Below are 16,957 nucleotides of genomic sequence, written 5' to 3' on the forward strand. Positions count from 1 at the left end.
TGGACCTTACAGCACAGGTTTCAGTCAAAGATGTCTCAGAAATGTTGAACAAATTATTATTGTTTTTTTTGGTCACGACAGCAACAGACAGGATATATATTTTATATATTTTACTGTAAAGTCTGTAATGTCATTTTTTTCCCCTTTTTAAGGACAAATAGTTACTAAAAGATGCGATCAAGACAGTCAGAAATAAGACTGTGACATCTTTGATATTGAATTTTGCTGTAAATTCCCTTTGACCATCCTGCAGGTCATTCACAGGTAAAACTGTTTTATCACATCAATATATCATGTGTGTGTGTGTGTGTGTGTGTGTGTGTGTGTGTGTGTGTGTGTGTGTGTATATATATAAATGTTTTCTTACTTTGTGAATGCTTTTTTCTGTATTTTCTTCATTAACAAAGGCTGAGAAAATACAATCAGTAACAAACATTTACACGTGAAAAATACAATTTAAAGCTTGCCACATCAGTTCTCTTGATTCTTAAGCCAAATAAAGTAAACCGTTGACAGGGCATGTGGTGTAAAGTGACTGTATTTTTTTGCCGACCAACCCTGTATATTAAATAAATAAAATACGTGGTTAAAACTCAAACAACCAATGAGAGCAACTTTTGCAAAGATATATTATTTGCATGATCTAGTGGTCCAAACAGTCTTAAAGTTAATATTAAACCTCTTAAAAAAAATTCAATCTTGAACGCCATTTTGTAGCTTTTCAATTTCTATGTTGTCAAATCAAAGACGACTATGTTTTATAAATATCGGCCATTGTGCATGAGCCTTGTTTCTTATGAATCCCACTGCTTTTCTTGGCAAGACACTTCCAGTGGGATTCATGATTACCCAGTTTTTACATTACTTCACTCTGTAACTGAGCGATCACTTGTAGTATGACAGTGTTTTGTAATAATTTCCCTCTAGTGGACAACAGCATTACAAGCTAAAGATTAACGCTGTATCTGTTAAAGAAAATAATTTAAAAAAAAGGATATTTGCCATTTTTCAAAAGGTGCTATACAAATAGATTTACATTTATTTTACACATTACTGGTCAAGCCCTTTCACATTCACACACGTCACAGTATCAAAAGCACAGGTTTAACTAATAACATGAGTTATAGCTACAATCCATTTGAGTGAACCGGTTCCTGATGATCATTAGTGGTAGAAGTCACACCTGTGATTTCCTTGCTGTGAAAAAGCAAAAGTCAGAAATACTTCTGGCCAAACTCAAACTTAAAGATGTCAAAAAGATGTATTAATACAAAAATAAATAATTCATATTTATATAATCCACAGTAATGATTAAAAAAAAACACATCTTCCAGTCAATGAAATTACAAAACTTTATATAGAATATAAAATATTACACCTCATGTCATTTTACAGTAATTTCCAGAGTCAGTCAAAGGTCAGTTCAAGGATTTCTTGCAAAGTAAGCCTGCTTAATATGTTTGGTTAATTTAAATTATTTCAAGTTTGACACAGGTGCATGTATGATCACAATATTACAATCTCGCCAACAAACGACAATTAATGAACTGTTAAGTTTACAACATCCACAGTTTATATTAAAAATATAACATCAGTAAGACTTATCTGAGAACTTCCATACAGTTTCACAAAAAAAGAAAATCTCACTACACGGTCCATTTCTTCGCTTCTGCGTCCTCTCCAGTTGAGGACGACTCTTAAAAGTCAGAATCGTGGAACGTTATAACATCAGTAGTTTCATGGTAACTGAGAAAACTAATAAGCGCCGAGTAATATGATCAAAAGCTCCAGAACGGCGACTAAATGGACCGTGGCGTGACATTATTTTGTCAACTTTTGTTTCCAATGTTAAGAATGAACACAAAAAAACCTTTAACCATACTGTTTGTTTGGATCTTTTAACCTGTGGAAATCAAAGTGTGTAGTTCTAACTTCCTGTTGATTATTGTCTGTAGAATAACAATAATCTACGGTCCAGGTAGCCACTAGTTTATATTTCATCAAGCAATAGAGACTAAAGTAACTATTGAGTGTCTGATGGAGGAAATACCGAATGAAGGATTTCAAACCGCATCAGACTTGAAACAGAAGCTGCTAATATCACTCCATGATTATGTTTGTCTCCTAAATTGTGATTTTTCTGACCCAGCTGCAGACGCATGAATGCACCACAGAATCTCTTTGCTATTTGCCTGCACTGCTGCACAATAACTTGCCAGAAATGTATAGTAGTGCTCTGGGAATGTGGAGCATAGATTTAAGAGCTTTATTAAAAACTAATGTTTTGCCGTAAAGCCCTTTGTGATCATGATGAATGTCAAAATGTTACCAACTATATCTAGACTGTATAACTGGAGATCCCCTTAAAAAACTAATTGTTGCAGCATCAGTAAGTTTCAACTGTTAAATGAACTGAAACTCACTTCCTGGAAGACATGAAAAACAAATGTGTCAGTCAAAATGTAGGCGGCGGGACTAATGTAGTACACATGACTTGTAAATTGGTTAAACATACAAAAACAAAAACAGTAGGTTTTTTTTTTTTTAAAGTATTCCATATACTTTTTTCCCCCTCAGGAGGTTTTGAAATGACATTCGATCGCATCCATGATTTCTGGAAGATTGCAGGCAGAAGTGAAATGTTTGGCTGAGAAATCCTAGCAGAAAAGCAGCTTCTATAAATCCCTTTTCTTCAAAAGCTATGGCACCAATCAGTCGACTAGCTAATAAACCTAAAATACATCCGCCGTCGTCCGAATGAATGGGACTCGAGCATAAGTGTAACAAGGCTGAGGAAATGAAAGCAGAACCTCACGTTGATAAGAACAAATGCGATGTGATCAAATGCCCCAAACAATAAATAGAAGATCTCAAACCTGCGCCTTGTACATTACAGTTTTACAGTAGAAGTTCTACAGTGCATTTTGACACATTCACAACAAACAGAAGCGATTCCTCATTTCAGTTTGTTATGAAGAGATAAAAAAAAGAGAACACACCACGCGACTCAGAACTGGCACATTTGTTTTACCGTTTCTGATGAAACTATTGGCCTAACTATCGGTCGGAAAGACAGACAGACCTCCGGCATGTCGGTCTGTGCATCAGTAGTGTGTCGACAACAGACTCGAGTCCCGCTGCGTCGACTCGGATCAACCGGTTCGGGGTTTTTAAGCCACAGCAAGTGGTTCTCAACCTCTTTACAAACAATCTAAAAAATATTAAATATCATAGCTGATTTGCATACAAGATGTTTTCTACATTCTTTGACTTGTCTTGCAGCTCCCTGGGTCCAGGCCTCCAGCCTGAGAACACACACGCTGCTGTGGCCTTTTGCAAACCGCTCAGCAGCTGCACCTGCTGACTAGTCGGGGCAGAAATGAAGTTGCCGTAAGCCGATGTGTATTGTGGAATCGGTTGCGGGTCTCATCGGTTCTTTTAAAAAGTCTCCCGCGGCGTGACCAGAGAGTTCCAGGATCCTGGCAAGCGCTCCTGCAGCAGCCGGTTCCACGTTGTCCTGATAATTGCAGCAACACCGATAATGGTAAAAAAAAAAAAAAAAAAGGCAGCCAGTCAGCGAGCTGGTGTTTTAAAAGTATTCAGTTCCCCAGGTTTGATGCGGTCCATCACATGAACGCCACTGAGCATCTAAAGCACTTTGCTCTGTTTTGGCCACAGGTCCGAGTGGGTCTCATGTCAGCTGATACAGCCGCTGGTTATGTGCAACAACAAGAAGTCCCACGTTCTTATGAGCCCACCATCCTGCGGATATTCTCTTCCATCCAGTGCAACGTTGTCCTTTTAAAAAAGTCAGGAATTCACGCATTAAAATGAACATGTTGGTTTTAGCGCAAAAAAAACAAACAACAACCCTCAAGTTGCATCTTTGATTCAATCCGCGGTGGATTGAAAGCGCCCCGACCCGCTTGGACAGCGTTCATCTCGGCTTCAGACGTCAGCGTGAGTCTCTGTGACACCGGCTGATGCTGTGGGCGGCCCCTGGTCATAGCGCCTTGTCAATCACTGCGACGCCTGCAGGAGTGAGACAAAAATTAAAGAGTGAGCGAGAGAAACAGCTGCGGAAAATGTGAAGACGCGTCCCTGTATTATATTCCTCCCCGTGAGGTGGCCATGTGGCCCGTGTTCAGCACCCGTACCTGCATAGCTGCGTCCGTTGCTCATGTTTGTGGGGATGAGGCTCCACTTGTCGATGGCCGGGTTGTAGAACTCCACAGAGGAGAGGTTGCAGGAGCCGTCGTCTCCTCCGATCACGTACAGCAGCCCGTTGATGGCACAGACGCCTTGAGGACAGAGTCGGACAAGAAACACTTCAAATGTAATCTATTAAGAAGTTTATGCCTGTCCTGATTTGGATAACTCTGCATAGAATGAAAATAAAGTGTACAGTTGAGGTATTAAGTATTCTGGTATGTGAAGGAAACTAAATACAAATATGTTATCATGTGTTTATCAGGGCAAAAAAGATCTGTGAGGCTCTAAAGCTTTATTTCATCACCTAATCTTGACTTCATATGATCAGATGCACAGAAAAGACGGGGAAAACATATTTGTATAAAACAAGCAGCATGAAGTGTTTTATGTCCAGCAAATGAAGCCCATGATAAGAAGGGTAATGTTTTGCTTCCTGAGGTTCTCCAGGTCTGTGCATGTTTCACTTCTTTGAATTTTATCAGCCAACAATGTAAAGTGACTTATATCCCTGGAACCAACTTGAGATTGTTGCGCTTTTCCTCTGCTGGAGGTTTCTATTTACTAAACGGGAAAATAAGCTGTAGCTTCATGATTTTGTTCAGGATGAGTTTTGTTTCCAAGACGCTCTTCTCCACATCGATCTTGTGTAAGCTGCTATTAACATCGTACCCTGAGCGTAAGCTTAAAACATATCTGCTTTAGTCACTGAGCTTCCGTCCTCTACAGAATGGCTGCTGTCTGGATATTTACAAAGGACCATAAAACTGTTGGAAGAGTCTTGAAACCACAGGATCAAATACTCAAAGTTCCTTTAACCAGCTTGTGTACTGATGTGCAACAACTGGTAGATGGATGCCGCGTGTCTGAGGTCGTTGTCTGACCTGCGTTACGTCGGCACATGTTCATGTCGCAGACCAGCCTCCAGGTGTTGGTCAGTGGGTCGTACACCTCCACGCTCTTCCTCACCAGGGGGCCGTCATGGCCTCCTGCTGCATACAGCTGACCGCTCAACACGCCGACCCCTGGACAGACAATATATAAACAACATGTTATACAATTTACAAACAAGCAAGGGGGCCTTCGTCTCAGTACAGGGTAATGAGCTGTAACGGCTGTGTTCTTTATAGGATTTTTGCTCGTACAATTGCAGACCACCGGAGGGTGCTGTTGCTCCGCATGGCAAACATTGTACCAGATTCAGATGACCACAAATAACAGACAAATTAAATTAAGAAACTGTATCAAATAAAAAATGATATATCCCTAGTGTGTGCATCTCTTTTGGAGACCCACGAGATAGAGTTACAGCTGTGTGTGTGTGTGTGTGTGTGTGTGTGTGTGTGTGTGTGTGTGTGTGTGTGTGTGTGTGTGTGTGTGTGTGTGTGTGTGTGTACCTGCTCCACTGCGGCGTGTGCTCATGTCCGCTACGTAGCACCACTGATCAGCAACGGGGTCGTACTCCTCCACTGTACTGAGACACTGACGGGATGCTCCATCATAGCCTCCTACTGCATACAACTTCCCTGCACACACACACACACACACACGCACACACACACACAGGGTCATTACAATAGGCGACATCTGCATTTTCCTTAATAAACGGCCCGTGTTGTAACCCAGGTCCCTCACACACTTCTTGCCTTACCATCGACCACCCCGACGCCCACACTGCTGCGTCTGGTGTTCATGGAGGCGACATATATCCACTCGTTGGTTTTATAATTGTGGACTTCTACTGTCGCCAAACCTAAAAGGAGAGAAAAGGAAAAACAGAACGACACAACAGATTAGCAATTATCACTGAGACGGTAGGTTTAAACATTTTGAATCCGGCTGGTCAAATTTAATTGGTATATTTTCCGCGAATTTCCTTCTGCAATTAGACCCCACCGAAAATCTTATAAGCACAATCATATATTTTGACACAGTACATCCCAGATTCTCTTTGCAATTCTTCTCTCCAGTTTGTACTGACGTGGTTCAGTGTGTGTTAGAGGACTTTAAAATCAATGAATTGTGTACTCTATTTAGTATCACAATCTGTGAATACTATGTATACTATATAAAATGCTTTTTCCAGATCTGTTTTCAAGGAAACATGTTCATTGACACATATTCAACTACCTTAGTTGCAAGAACACAGCTCTGTGTGTGTGTGTGTGTGTGTGTGTACCTATGCTGCCGTTGAAGCCCCCCACGGCGTACAGTAAGTCCCCCAGCACAGCCGCTCCCAGCGTGCTGCGTCTCTCCTGCATGCTCGCCACCGCACTCCACTGTTCCCTCACTCCGTCGTACACGTCCACCGTTCGCTCCCGCAGTGAACTGTTGAACCCTCCGACCGCGTAGACGCGGCCCGCCACGGAAACCACACCTGGACAGACCGAATGAATGGTGGTTTACTTTACAGCGATGACCTGGCAGAGCCCGCACTAGTGGCTGTGAACGTTTAAGATCTACATTACAAAACATTGCTCATGTTTTAAAAGCAGTTTCCTACATTTAAGACTCGAAGACTTTGAATCTTGTGTGACAGATAAACACTTAGAACATTGCACCTGCTTTTACATGTTGTATTAATATATTAATTACTGTTTCAAAAATCTATCGGTACATTAGAGGACAATCCAGCATTACGTTTATTTATTTTTTTAAACCTGATGGGAATCTGGTCAGAATGTTGCCGTAACATTCTTGAATGTTTTAATAACATTACATTTCTTTATTTGCTCGCAGAAACTGCCTTTTATTTTTGACCGATGATGCGATGAGAAACAGTACCGTTGTGAAACTCACCATGTATACATTTTTAAAAGAGTGCGTTCTATTAGCATTGCATACTAAATACTCAATCAGTATGCACTGCATAGAGTATGTCACGACCAGAAGACGGTTCACACTGACGTGTGATGAGCAATAAGTCCTCCCTGCATCACATCAACATAACCTATTCCACTATATTTGTATATGTATTTCGAAGGGAAATTAAAATGACAAAATATTTTACTGTCAAACATTTTTTCTATAGGATATTATTAATGTGTTTTTCACATTTTACATTTGTACGTGGCCGGTGCCAGAATCATCTAAGAGACGCATTTTTGGGGTGGTTGAATCGAGTAAACTCAATCTCATACTCAGAAATCAACACAAATTCCACACACTATGCAGTTGGAACACACTTAATACTCAATGTTACATCATACTTAGTGTGAATTCTGGGGTTGATTAATAAAAATCATCAGTTAGGAAGCTTCAAGTTCTGGCTCGGTTTCTAAATCAAAGTGAAATCCCATAAATCTAGCAGTGTCTTGCAGTGGCTAGATAAGAGTTCATTTAGCATGACAGGTGAAAAACAGAAGCACTGAACTACAGAGTCAAGAGTCACATGCAGGCTCATAAAACACAAACTGACCGGCCCGGCAGCGTCTTGAGGGCAGGTCCGCTACTTGGTACCATCGATCTTCCTGGAAGTCGTAACACTCCACACTGCGGATCGCCTTCGGCGCCTGTCCGCCCACCACAATCATCACCTGCACAGTCCGGGAGGTGTGTTTACCACAGAAAAAAAACAAAACACATCCAATACAGCTGCTTTTGTTCAAGGTAAATAAATACACATGTTTCTTGCTGAGCGGCGTGTCACACTATAAACACGTGTTTATACTTTTGGAATGCTGATAGGAGTTCGCGGTCGGGTCCTGTCGGTCTTGATGAGATGCCGCTGGTCAGCGGGCAGCAGGTGATACTTCATTGCTTCTATGAGAAAATCCTTACAGGTGTTGTTGTTCTTTATCAAAGCCTCTTCCTCCACGATCTGAAACGGGGAACACAGATTTCACCGTTATTTACAAATTTGAGGCCTTCACTTAGTACAGTATTGGGAGATTTCCTAGGATCTGCTTATATGTCGTGGCACTCATAGCGGTCACAACACAGAGACTTTCTTTTACCTGTACCAGGTAATCCCTGGACAGCAGTGGGAGTCTGACATGCTCCATCAGTTTGGGCATGTGCTCCAGACGAGCTGGCTTATCGTACTTGATCCACAAAATCATCGCCTCAAATACCTGCGAGAGAGAGAGATGGAGGGAAGAGTCAAAAATTCAGACTGGGAGATAATATTCTATAAAATGCTTCTTTGTCTTAAAGTAGTTTTAGGATGTTGTGTGTGTACACACACATATTATATTTCTAACTTGATTTTGTCGTGGAAACATCTGCTCATCCCATAAAAAGATATTGTATGCACTTCTGTTCAGCTCTTTAAAAAACAGATATATGAGCAGGAGCACTGTTCCTAAATGTTTAGGGTGGGTCAAATTCCATGCATGTACCTGTATGTGATTATTGAATACAGATATATTGTACATATTTTATAGTATTATTTTCATATTTGTATTGCATTTTGTTCAATTCTATATTTCTTGACTTTTGTAGTACAAGCTTGTATTTGTTATTCTCTCTCACTACGTGCATTGTGCACCAGTACACCAAAGCAAATTCCTTGGGTATGAAAACGTACTTGGCAATAAACCAATACAGTGACTCAAAATGTTTTCTGTGGTTTGCGTGAGAACAATGTTGGTTTATTTGGGATGCAAGGCCAAACACACACCGTTCAACGATCTGACACGCCCAATGTTTTTAACTCACTCATTGTGTGAATGGCATCATTCTAGCTGTAGATACTTTGAAGATACCTGGTGGAATACCATTATTGATTATTCGTAGGAAATCAGCATGACAGAGGTGACCGACCTTTGTTCCGCATGATTTCCTGTCCAAAATCTACGACTTCAGATTCAACCGATTTACACACATTCACACTTGATCATTTCCTCTCGGCCTTTGGAGCCGCTACACTCGAGGCAGACGAGGAGCACAAAGGGACATCAACCACAGTGGTTAAGGGAAAGTGGGCTGTTACTCGACTACTGCGGACCTTTTCTTCTCTTCAAGGGTTGAAAAATAGAAGATCAAACTTCCTCTACCAACATGCAGTTTAAACGTCTTCCACTTCAGATGTACACAGGCCACGAAACATAGACACACGTGACTAATGAAACACAATGCAGCACACAATAAAACTCATAATGTACTGAGAAGATAGAGAAAACACCACTGCCTTAAGATGAGTACACATAATACCATGGAGACTGTAATAAAGAGCATCAGAGTGGGAAAACCCACTCACTTCAGTGGTAATTCCTAGTTGGCGATATCAGGACATTGTGTCAACTACATTTTGTCAACAAACCAGAAGCAAAAGCTGCAATGCCACCATCACTGGCAGTTACGTTTCAATAAAATGCAATATCAGCATTAATAAAATCACATCAGCTCATCAAATAAGGCGCTATACATTTTTTGTACGAGTGTGGTTTCACGTGAAGAACTGCCATGTGTATGTAAACCAAATATATATTAATGTGGGATCAATATTTGGGTATCAATCATTGAATTAAGCGTTAAAGCTCAAAAGAGGGAATGTCAGGAAGTTATCTAAAAAAAAAAAAAAAAAAGGGAACAAAATCTGACTCTGATTAAAATGTATGTAAAACACCCAAGGGTTGTAGACTTGTACTTTTGTATTGATAATAATAATAATAATAATAATATTAATAATAATAATAATAATAATAATAATAATCAGACCTGCAAACTCATGAGGGGTGAAAAAGGTGACAACAGCGGGGGAGTCAGTGCTGAACAGCAGCATCAGTCGTCGAGAAGCGGACAAACTGATCATTATGGGTTTTATTTCTTCTTTTGTCAATACCCAAGTGTACATACACATATATATATATATATATATATATATATATATATATATATATATATATATATATATATATATATATATACACACATATATATATACATATATATATATACACATACATACATACATACATACATACATACATACATACATACATATACATACATACATACATACATATATATATATATATATATATATATACATTTTCAGTTTCAGTTTCTTCGCAATTTCTCGCATGGAATAGCCTTCATTTCTAAGAACAAGAACAGACTGCCGAATGTGATGCTATGCATAGGAAGGCCAGTTTTATAGCTTCTCTCACCAGCATAAGTGTTTAAGGGTTTTCTAATCATCCATTAGTCTTCTATGCGATGAGTGATAGTTGCTGGAAATGGGCCTCTATACACCTATGTAGATATTTCATTAAAAACCAGACGTTTCCACCTAGAATAGTCATTTACCACATTAACAATGTATAGTGTATTTCTGATTAATTTAATGTTATCTTCATTGAAAAAAACAGTGCTTTTCTTTAAAAAAATTCTAAGTGACCCCGAACTTTTGAACAGTAGTGTGTATGTATAAAACCTGAACATGCACACCTCTCTCGAGTGTGACAGTGGTTATAACCACATGAATATAAATATAAACAGTAGTCCGGCCACCCTACGGAGGAAACTCATTTTGTTTTTTTAATTAAAATACAAGTTAGATAAAATCTCCACTTGTCCTCTCCTTATACTGTATGTAGTCAGGTGTCGGTAGGTAGAACCACCAGTGCCGCTGACTCGCCGTTCTCCTGTCTGACGCCACACGCTGCCACGGACTCGCCGCTGCCAGTATTCTCACTCGCTGTCTCTCCAACAACGTTAACTAACGTGATAGCAAGCTGACTAGCTTGCCAATAAAAACTGGTGGGAGGGAAATGAAGCCGCTGTAGACATCTTAACGCTGATTGGCCAAGACTTGACACATCAGAGATGTTCTATTTGCGAAGATCACAACCTCAGCTTTTTTTTTTCGTGTCTCACTCCAATCTCAGAAACGCTGGGCGGGCAGTTGACACGTGAACTATGGGGGGACCGGGGATTGAACCGGCTACCTTGCGGTTACTGGACGACCACTCATCCCCCTGAGCTACAGGAATAAAACATAGCAGATAATTAAGTGTTGACTGATAGTAGCAGCCAGTCAATTAAAGAGTATGACAGTGCGTCTCTGTCACTACTGCTGACCGCACGATGACACACAGATGCTCCCTGAGACTCGTCTGGTTTAGTGAAGAACGGCAGAAAGACAAAACATCCTCTGTAATACTTCTGCTGAGGAGGATGCATGTCTGGAGTACAGCCACAGATCCGTCTCAGCTCCCACTATTCCCGAAAATGACTTAATCTCGACACTTTCCTGATAGACTTTATCTCTGTTATTTTGTGTTCTTTAAGAACACAATTATCACATCTTTTCCCCCACAAGGAAATGATCAAAATACAGAAGAGTGTGCGTGTGTGTGTGTGTGTTCTCTGACCTTCTCCTCTGTGGAAACGGTCAGTTTGTCACTGGAGATGAGGCTGCACACCTGCTGCAGAGAAAGGCCCAGGAATTCTTCTCCCTGCACCACGTCAAAGAAATGCTGCTCTGAGAGACAAAACACAAACTGAATATTTTAGTCAATAAGCTCTGCGACAAACAAATGCAACGCCAAACTGCGGTAAAAGCTCATGTTTTTTGCGCTGGTGTGATTTGCAACATCTAAAACTCTTTTTTAGGGCTGTTGAAGCAGTTTCGTAAAAGCACAACCACACACACACACGAACAAAGATGACTCAGGGTTTGCGGCGTGAACATTGAGAAGCTTACCGGCGTATGCGTGGGCCTGGTCGAGGAGCTGTGTACACGTGTGCAGATCAGCGAAGGCTCTGATGCCCAGACAGTTGGTGGGGTGAAGCTGAGACTGAAGGAACTCACAACAAACCTGACGAACGTCCATCAGCTGGAGGAGGCTGGCTGCTGGCAGCAGAACCTGCAATGAGGACGCACACTTATAAAATAACTTAGGGAACCGACTTGGGCATCCGTTTCCTGTGTCATCTTACAGATTCAAACATGCCAAATGTGTTTTGACATAACGGGTAAACGCACATTTACCACCCACAGCAAAACATTTAGGGACATTCAGGGCAGCTGGAAGTCAGTTAATTAATAATTAATTAATTAACCATCCACTCAAGCAACTTGCCAAGCAGTTACCAATCAGTCCAGCATGCTGGCCAACAAGCCAGCCATTAACCTACATATAACCTTGGTAATTTGTCTACACAGCAAGCAGAATATTTTAAAATGACATTAACTACATATTGTCTGTGCAGGGAAAATAGTGAGTTTGCAACCTGAACAAAACACTACATTCAGCTTTGAACGCCGTCACGTGTATTGGTTGAATGTTCAGTAACAACACCTATAACACCATCATCTGCAACTGGTCCACAGTGTAATGGAGACAATTGTGATTTTCTCTTTTATAACAATGAAAACACTGATATGTGTTTAGTGCAGGACAACAGCACTTGAGAACACACCCAATGTAATGTAATTTGCCAGCAAGAACAAGGCAAATAAATATTATTGACAGTGTGATGCAAGATTAAATATTGTGCGAGATATGCTCTGCAATAAAACAAAAGCACGGGGCTGTGTTGACTGAGGCGGGACGATGAAATACAATCCAGGGAGGCCAGTTTGACAAATAGATCAATGAGTTTGAGGCCTAATCAGCCACGAAAACACTGGACAGCAGTTTATAATACTCAGATTTTACAACTCTGCAAAGTTATGACGGCCATCTTTTTTTCCTGCTGCAATCGTGAGGTTAGCACCAGAAATACAGTACAGCGTTCATGTTACGGGTGCAAGTAAGTCCAGTGTTTGAAGGCTGTTTGTGTGTCAGTTAGCAAGTCAGCCAGGCAGTGTGCTGCTGACAGCATGCTGCTACAAGACAAAGACACCCTCTGCTACATCTCGACACATAAACGTAACTAGGTCAGCGAGACAATCCCCGTCTGCCTCTACATCTCTCTTGTCTGAACACTCACCCATCCTCTTGAGTGTGTATTGTTACCGTCTCCTCTGTCTGTGCACAGCTGCCCTGAAGCCTTATGTCTTCTTAAAGGGAGCATCGGGCCCACTGACACTGTGCTAACGGCAGCTGAGCACACAAACACAGGATGGAGGGGCAGCATATTGTATGGTGAAAACACGCAGTTCAAAGAAATTAAAGAGTAAAAACAATGTTTTACTGAATGTGATACTCGATAGTCAAAACACACACACGTCACACATTGAAGAGTGAGCCAATCAGGCAGGCACGCAGTGGGAGGATTTCCTGCCTCTCTCCATGCACACTTCCTGTGCTAATAATCAGAGGAAGTTTCCTGCCTGCAGTTAATGCCACTGAGACAAACAAGGCCTCAATGCAGAGCTTTCAAAGCAAAGCGCAGCTCACAACCGTCACCAGCTCTTCTTGTAATAAACACCGGCTACTCGGGCAGGTTCATTTTGGTCAGTCTGAAAATTAACGGACAGACCATATAAGTTTGAGCAATCAGATTCCTTTATGATGCGTTTGAAATTATAAAAAAGTTAATACAATTAATTTGTTTACAATCATCTTTCTGGTTGTTTTTTCCTCTCATTGTCTCAGATACAGATTGTTCTTCACTTTATTGCCTGAAACATTTTATGTAATTTACTGAAGCAGACGTCTGTTTTGAAAAGTGCTCTAAGAAACACTGAGAAAGTAAAGGATAGGCAGTAAAACAAAAAGAGGGTTAAAAACCACTGTACAAAATCTCTCCCGAAGTTGGTGAAAATAAAGATTGTTGGCAGTTAATACCAGCTTGTGGTGTTGTTGCTCCGACCTTTGTTGAAAACAAAGGACTCCAAACAGGAAAAAGGTCAAGAAACAGTTACGAGACAAGTTTCCTTCTCCAATAAAAGGAAGCTTGATAATTGTGAGCAATGCTATGAGCTCAATTTGTTTTGCCTGAAGCAGCAACTTTACTTGCACTTTATTATCCAAACTGTAAAACTGCAAAAAAATTAACTGAGCTATTGTTTTGAAATGCTCGTCCCCCTGCAGCAAAATGTTTAAAGTGAACCCTCTAACGGAGGAGAGGAAAAGCTCACAAAAAAATGCTGTAGGATAAACAACGAGAAGAGGTTGATAATTAATTCCCCACCAATTCTGTTCCTGCCGCTGTAACGTCAACATTTTTTAAGCAAAACCAGAGCTGGAATTGAGGTAAAAGCCACCATAACAGAAATAACAAGCATCTGGTAAAAACAGGAAAACACTTTCACTTCCTTCCTCCTCGCTCTCCCACTTCTAGAACACTCTCTAAAGCCGAGTCACAGCTCTGTTCAACGCAACTCACTTTTGGTACCACGTCCTTTCCTCTCTGCTGCGTTTCCACTGCAGTTCTCAGGTTTCTCAGCCGATTGCCGTAGAAACGACACGTGAAACATCATCTGCACTCAGTCAGACAGTGTAACTTTGCGAACAGCCACTTAAGAAAAAAATCTGGGTCGAGTGAATTAAAAATGTCGTTCACTATTGGCGGTAGGTTGGCTATTTAAAAACAGCGGGTTTGTGCAGGATGTTTGATGTCGAGGTAGTGATGATTCTCTCTGACCAACCAGTGGTCCGCAGTGTTTTAACTCCCATGTCTCGTATCAGCTGAGCTTGCTTCAACCCTGATCGAGACGGTACCAAGAATGGAGTGTTTCTTTTGGACTGATCCACCACTTTTACTAATGTCTAACGAACTGGACTTCATGGTGGAAACGGAGCTTAACACATACACACACTCTCACCTGGACATTGTCCTCTGTGACCTCTATCTCAGCCGTGTAGATGTAGTCGATCAGCTTCCTCAGGGTCTGACCGTCCACCTCTCTGATCTCCACCTGATGGGCTTTGCTCTCACTCATGTCACCTACAAAATACACAGTTAAGCACACAGTCACACACACAAGCAAACAATAGTGTGTGTGTGTGTGTGTGTGTGTGTGTGTGTGTGTGTGTGTGTGTGTTTATGTGTGTGTGTGTGTGTGTGTACCTGTGAACATGGCACAGAAGTAGGGGCTACAGGAGGCCAGGACCACCCTGTGAGCCGGCACTTCAACGCTCCCCGCCACCAGCTGGACGTCACACAGCATCTTTTTACTGAAGTACGAGGAGAAACAGAGTGAGAATGTAAAACAGTGTTTGTTATGACTGCCTGCAAATATGGATATTGGAGCCAGGAAAAATAGTTTAAGCCAAGTATTGACAGGAGGGCTGCCTTCCAGACAACGTGCCAATTAAGGTGTTCATTTCAAGGGTTACTGACAAAAGGTGACAACCATCTTCTCATTCACATATTTAAACATAGCGTCATTCTATCTGTTGGCACAGACCTCCTCAGGTCATTCATCAGCTGGAAAGCCTTCCTCATGTGCGTCTGGTTGAAGGTGTGCATCCCTCCATTCACCGTGTCCTCCTCTGAATCCGTGTTGCAGTTTGGACGTGGCGAGGCCGGTCTGGCCACCAGTCTGGTAAGACATGAGAGGCAGTGTCTGGATCAGTGGAGATAGATGTTTACCCAAACCGTTAGACGAGCTACGTTCTGGTTCATCACCAGGAGATGACGATACACAATGCTGAATAACAGCGGTAAAATTAATAAAATGCTTGTTTTGTCACTGTTGTCTATACTGTGCTATACCATAGAAATAGCCTGTAAGTAAACTGAAGTAAATAAGTCAAATGAAGGGAATATTGGATTTCAGGATCCTTGCAATAGTGTAGCAATGGATGCTCTAATCTGGCAGATAAAACCACAGGATTAGACACACAAAAAAGATATTCACGGTTTATCTTTTATCGGTGTCTCAACTGAAATCCTAGAAAACATACTATATCACATTAGAAATGCAACAAGCAAATATGCCGGATCTAAATTGGTATCAGCGGTAATATTGACCGTATTAAGCAAATTGAAAATAAATACAGTTTCAATGAAGTGTTTCATCAATCAGCTACGTTTTAGTCTCAGCAGGCCACCGACTGTATTTATTGCCTCATATCACTTTACATAAAAAATGACTCTGCACTGGAAATAAAAAGTTGGATCAGTGCATCCCTAGCATGAAATAAAACAACATATACCTATATAAGACTTATAATACCACCTCTAGATGCTAATGCTTGATGGATGCCCTAAAGAAGCATTCAAGCATGCCTCATTGACTGAGGATGACCCACATCCTTCAATCATAAAACATCCTCAAACATCACGCAAAGACCACATCAATGTGTGAGTGCGTCTCTCTCAACACACCCTGACCACCCCGACTCGTCTGTGGCTCTCAGCCCAGAACCCATTTGTTTGTGCTGAAAACATAAAAACATCATAATTGGGGTTCAATTTTAAGTCTAGATGGTTTCCTGATACAGCCGGTCACTATAGTGTTACACAGCAGTAATAATGCAGTTGTTAGAGACTGTTGTCAGTAATGGATTAATGCACATTTAGTTAAAAATAAGAGCAGCAGCCTTCACAAAGTCAAACTGTGTTGCCTTCTGATGTTTTTGGGCAACTGGGATTTTATGACTGGGATACATTTTTGATGGTTTTAGTCTTTTCATAGGATTTATTGATGATGAGAAACAGTGAATAATGCCAGCCTTCTTCTTGAAGCCCTCCTAGGTTACACAAAGACGAACAACTAAAGTATTTCCTGTTACTCAATGTTTCATAAAGCTGCTGTTGTTTTTAAAATAGAGCCACACGTTTACTAGAGTTAAACTGTCAAGTCGTCAGTGAGACAAGTGTCGCCTATACGTGCAGTGACGTCACTGCGTGTCATTTTGAATCTTCACAATAAACCCGTCTTCTGTCTGCACACAATTCAATA

At 41.0% G+C, this 16,957-nt stretch overlaps 1 protein-coding gene across 1 annotated transcript; it reads right to left on the reverse strand.

The window, feature by feature from the left end:
• Positions 1-1,061: 1,061 nt before the first annotated feature.
• Positions 1,062-15,224, reverse strand: klhl3 (kelch-like family member 3). The gene is made up of 13 exons (XM_079229084.1): positions 15,118-15,224; positions 14,873-14,994; positions 11,861-12,023; positions 11,529-11,638; positions 8,166-8,282; positions 7,880-8,029; positions 7,628-7,745; positions 6,389-6,586; positions 5,861-5,962; positions 5,607-5,735; positions 5,094-5,234; positions 4,158-4,301; positions 1,062-4,032 (listed from the first exon to the last, which is right to left on the reverse strand). Exons 1-13 carry the CDS (start codon positions 15,215-15,217, stop codon positions 4,004-4,006), a joined length of 1,623 nt encoding a protein of 540 aa, XP_079085210.1. The 5' UTR covers positions 15,218-15,224; the 3' UTR covers positions 1,062-4,003.
• Between the last annotated feature and the right edge of the window lie 1,733 nt (positions 15,225-16,957).

This window comes from Taurulus bubalis (assembly GCF_910589615.1).
Source record: "Taurulus bubalis genome assembly, chromosome: 13".
In the NCBI taxonomy this organism is placed as follows: Eukaryota; Metazoa; Chordata; class Actinopteri; order Perciformes; family Cottidae; genus Taurulus; species Taurulus bubalis.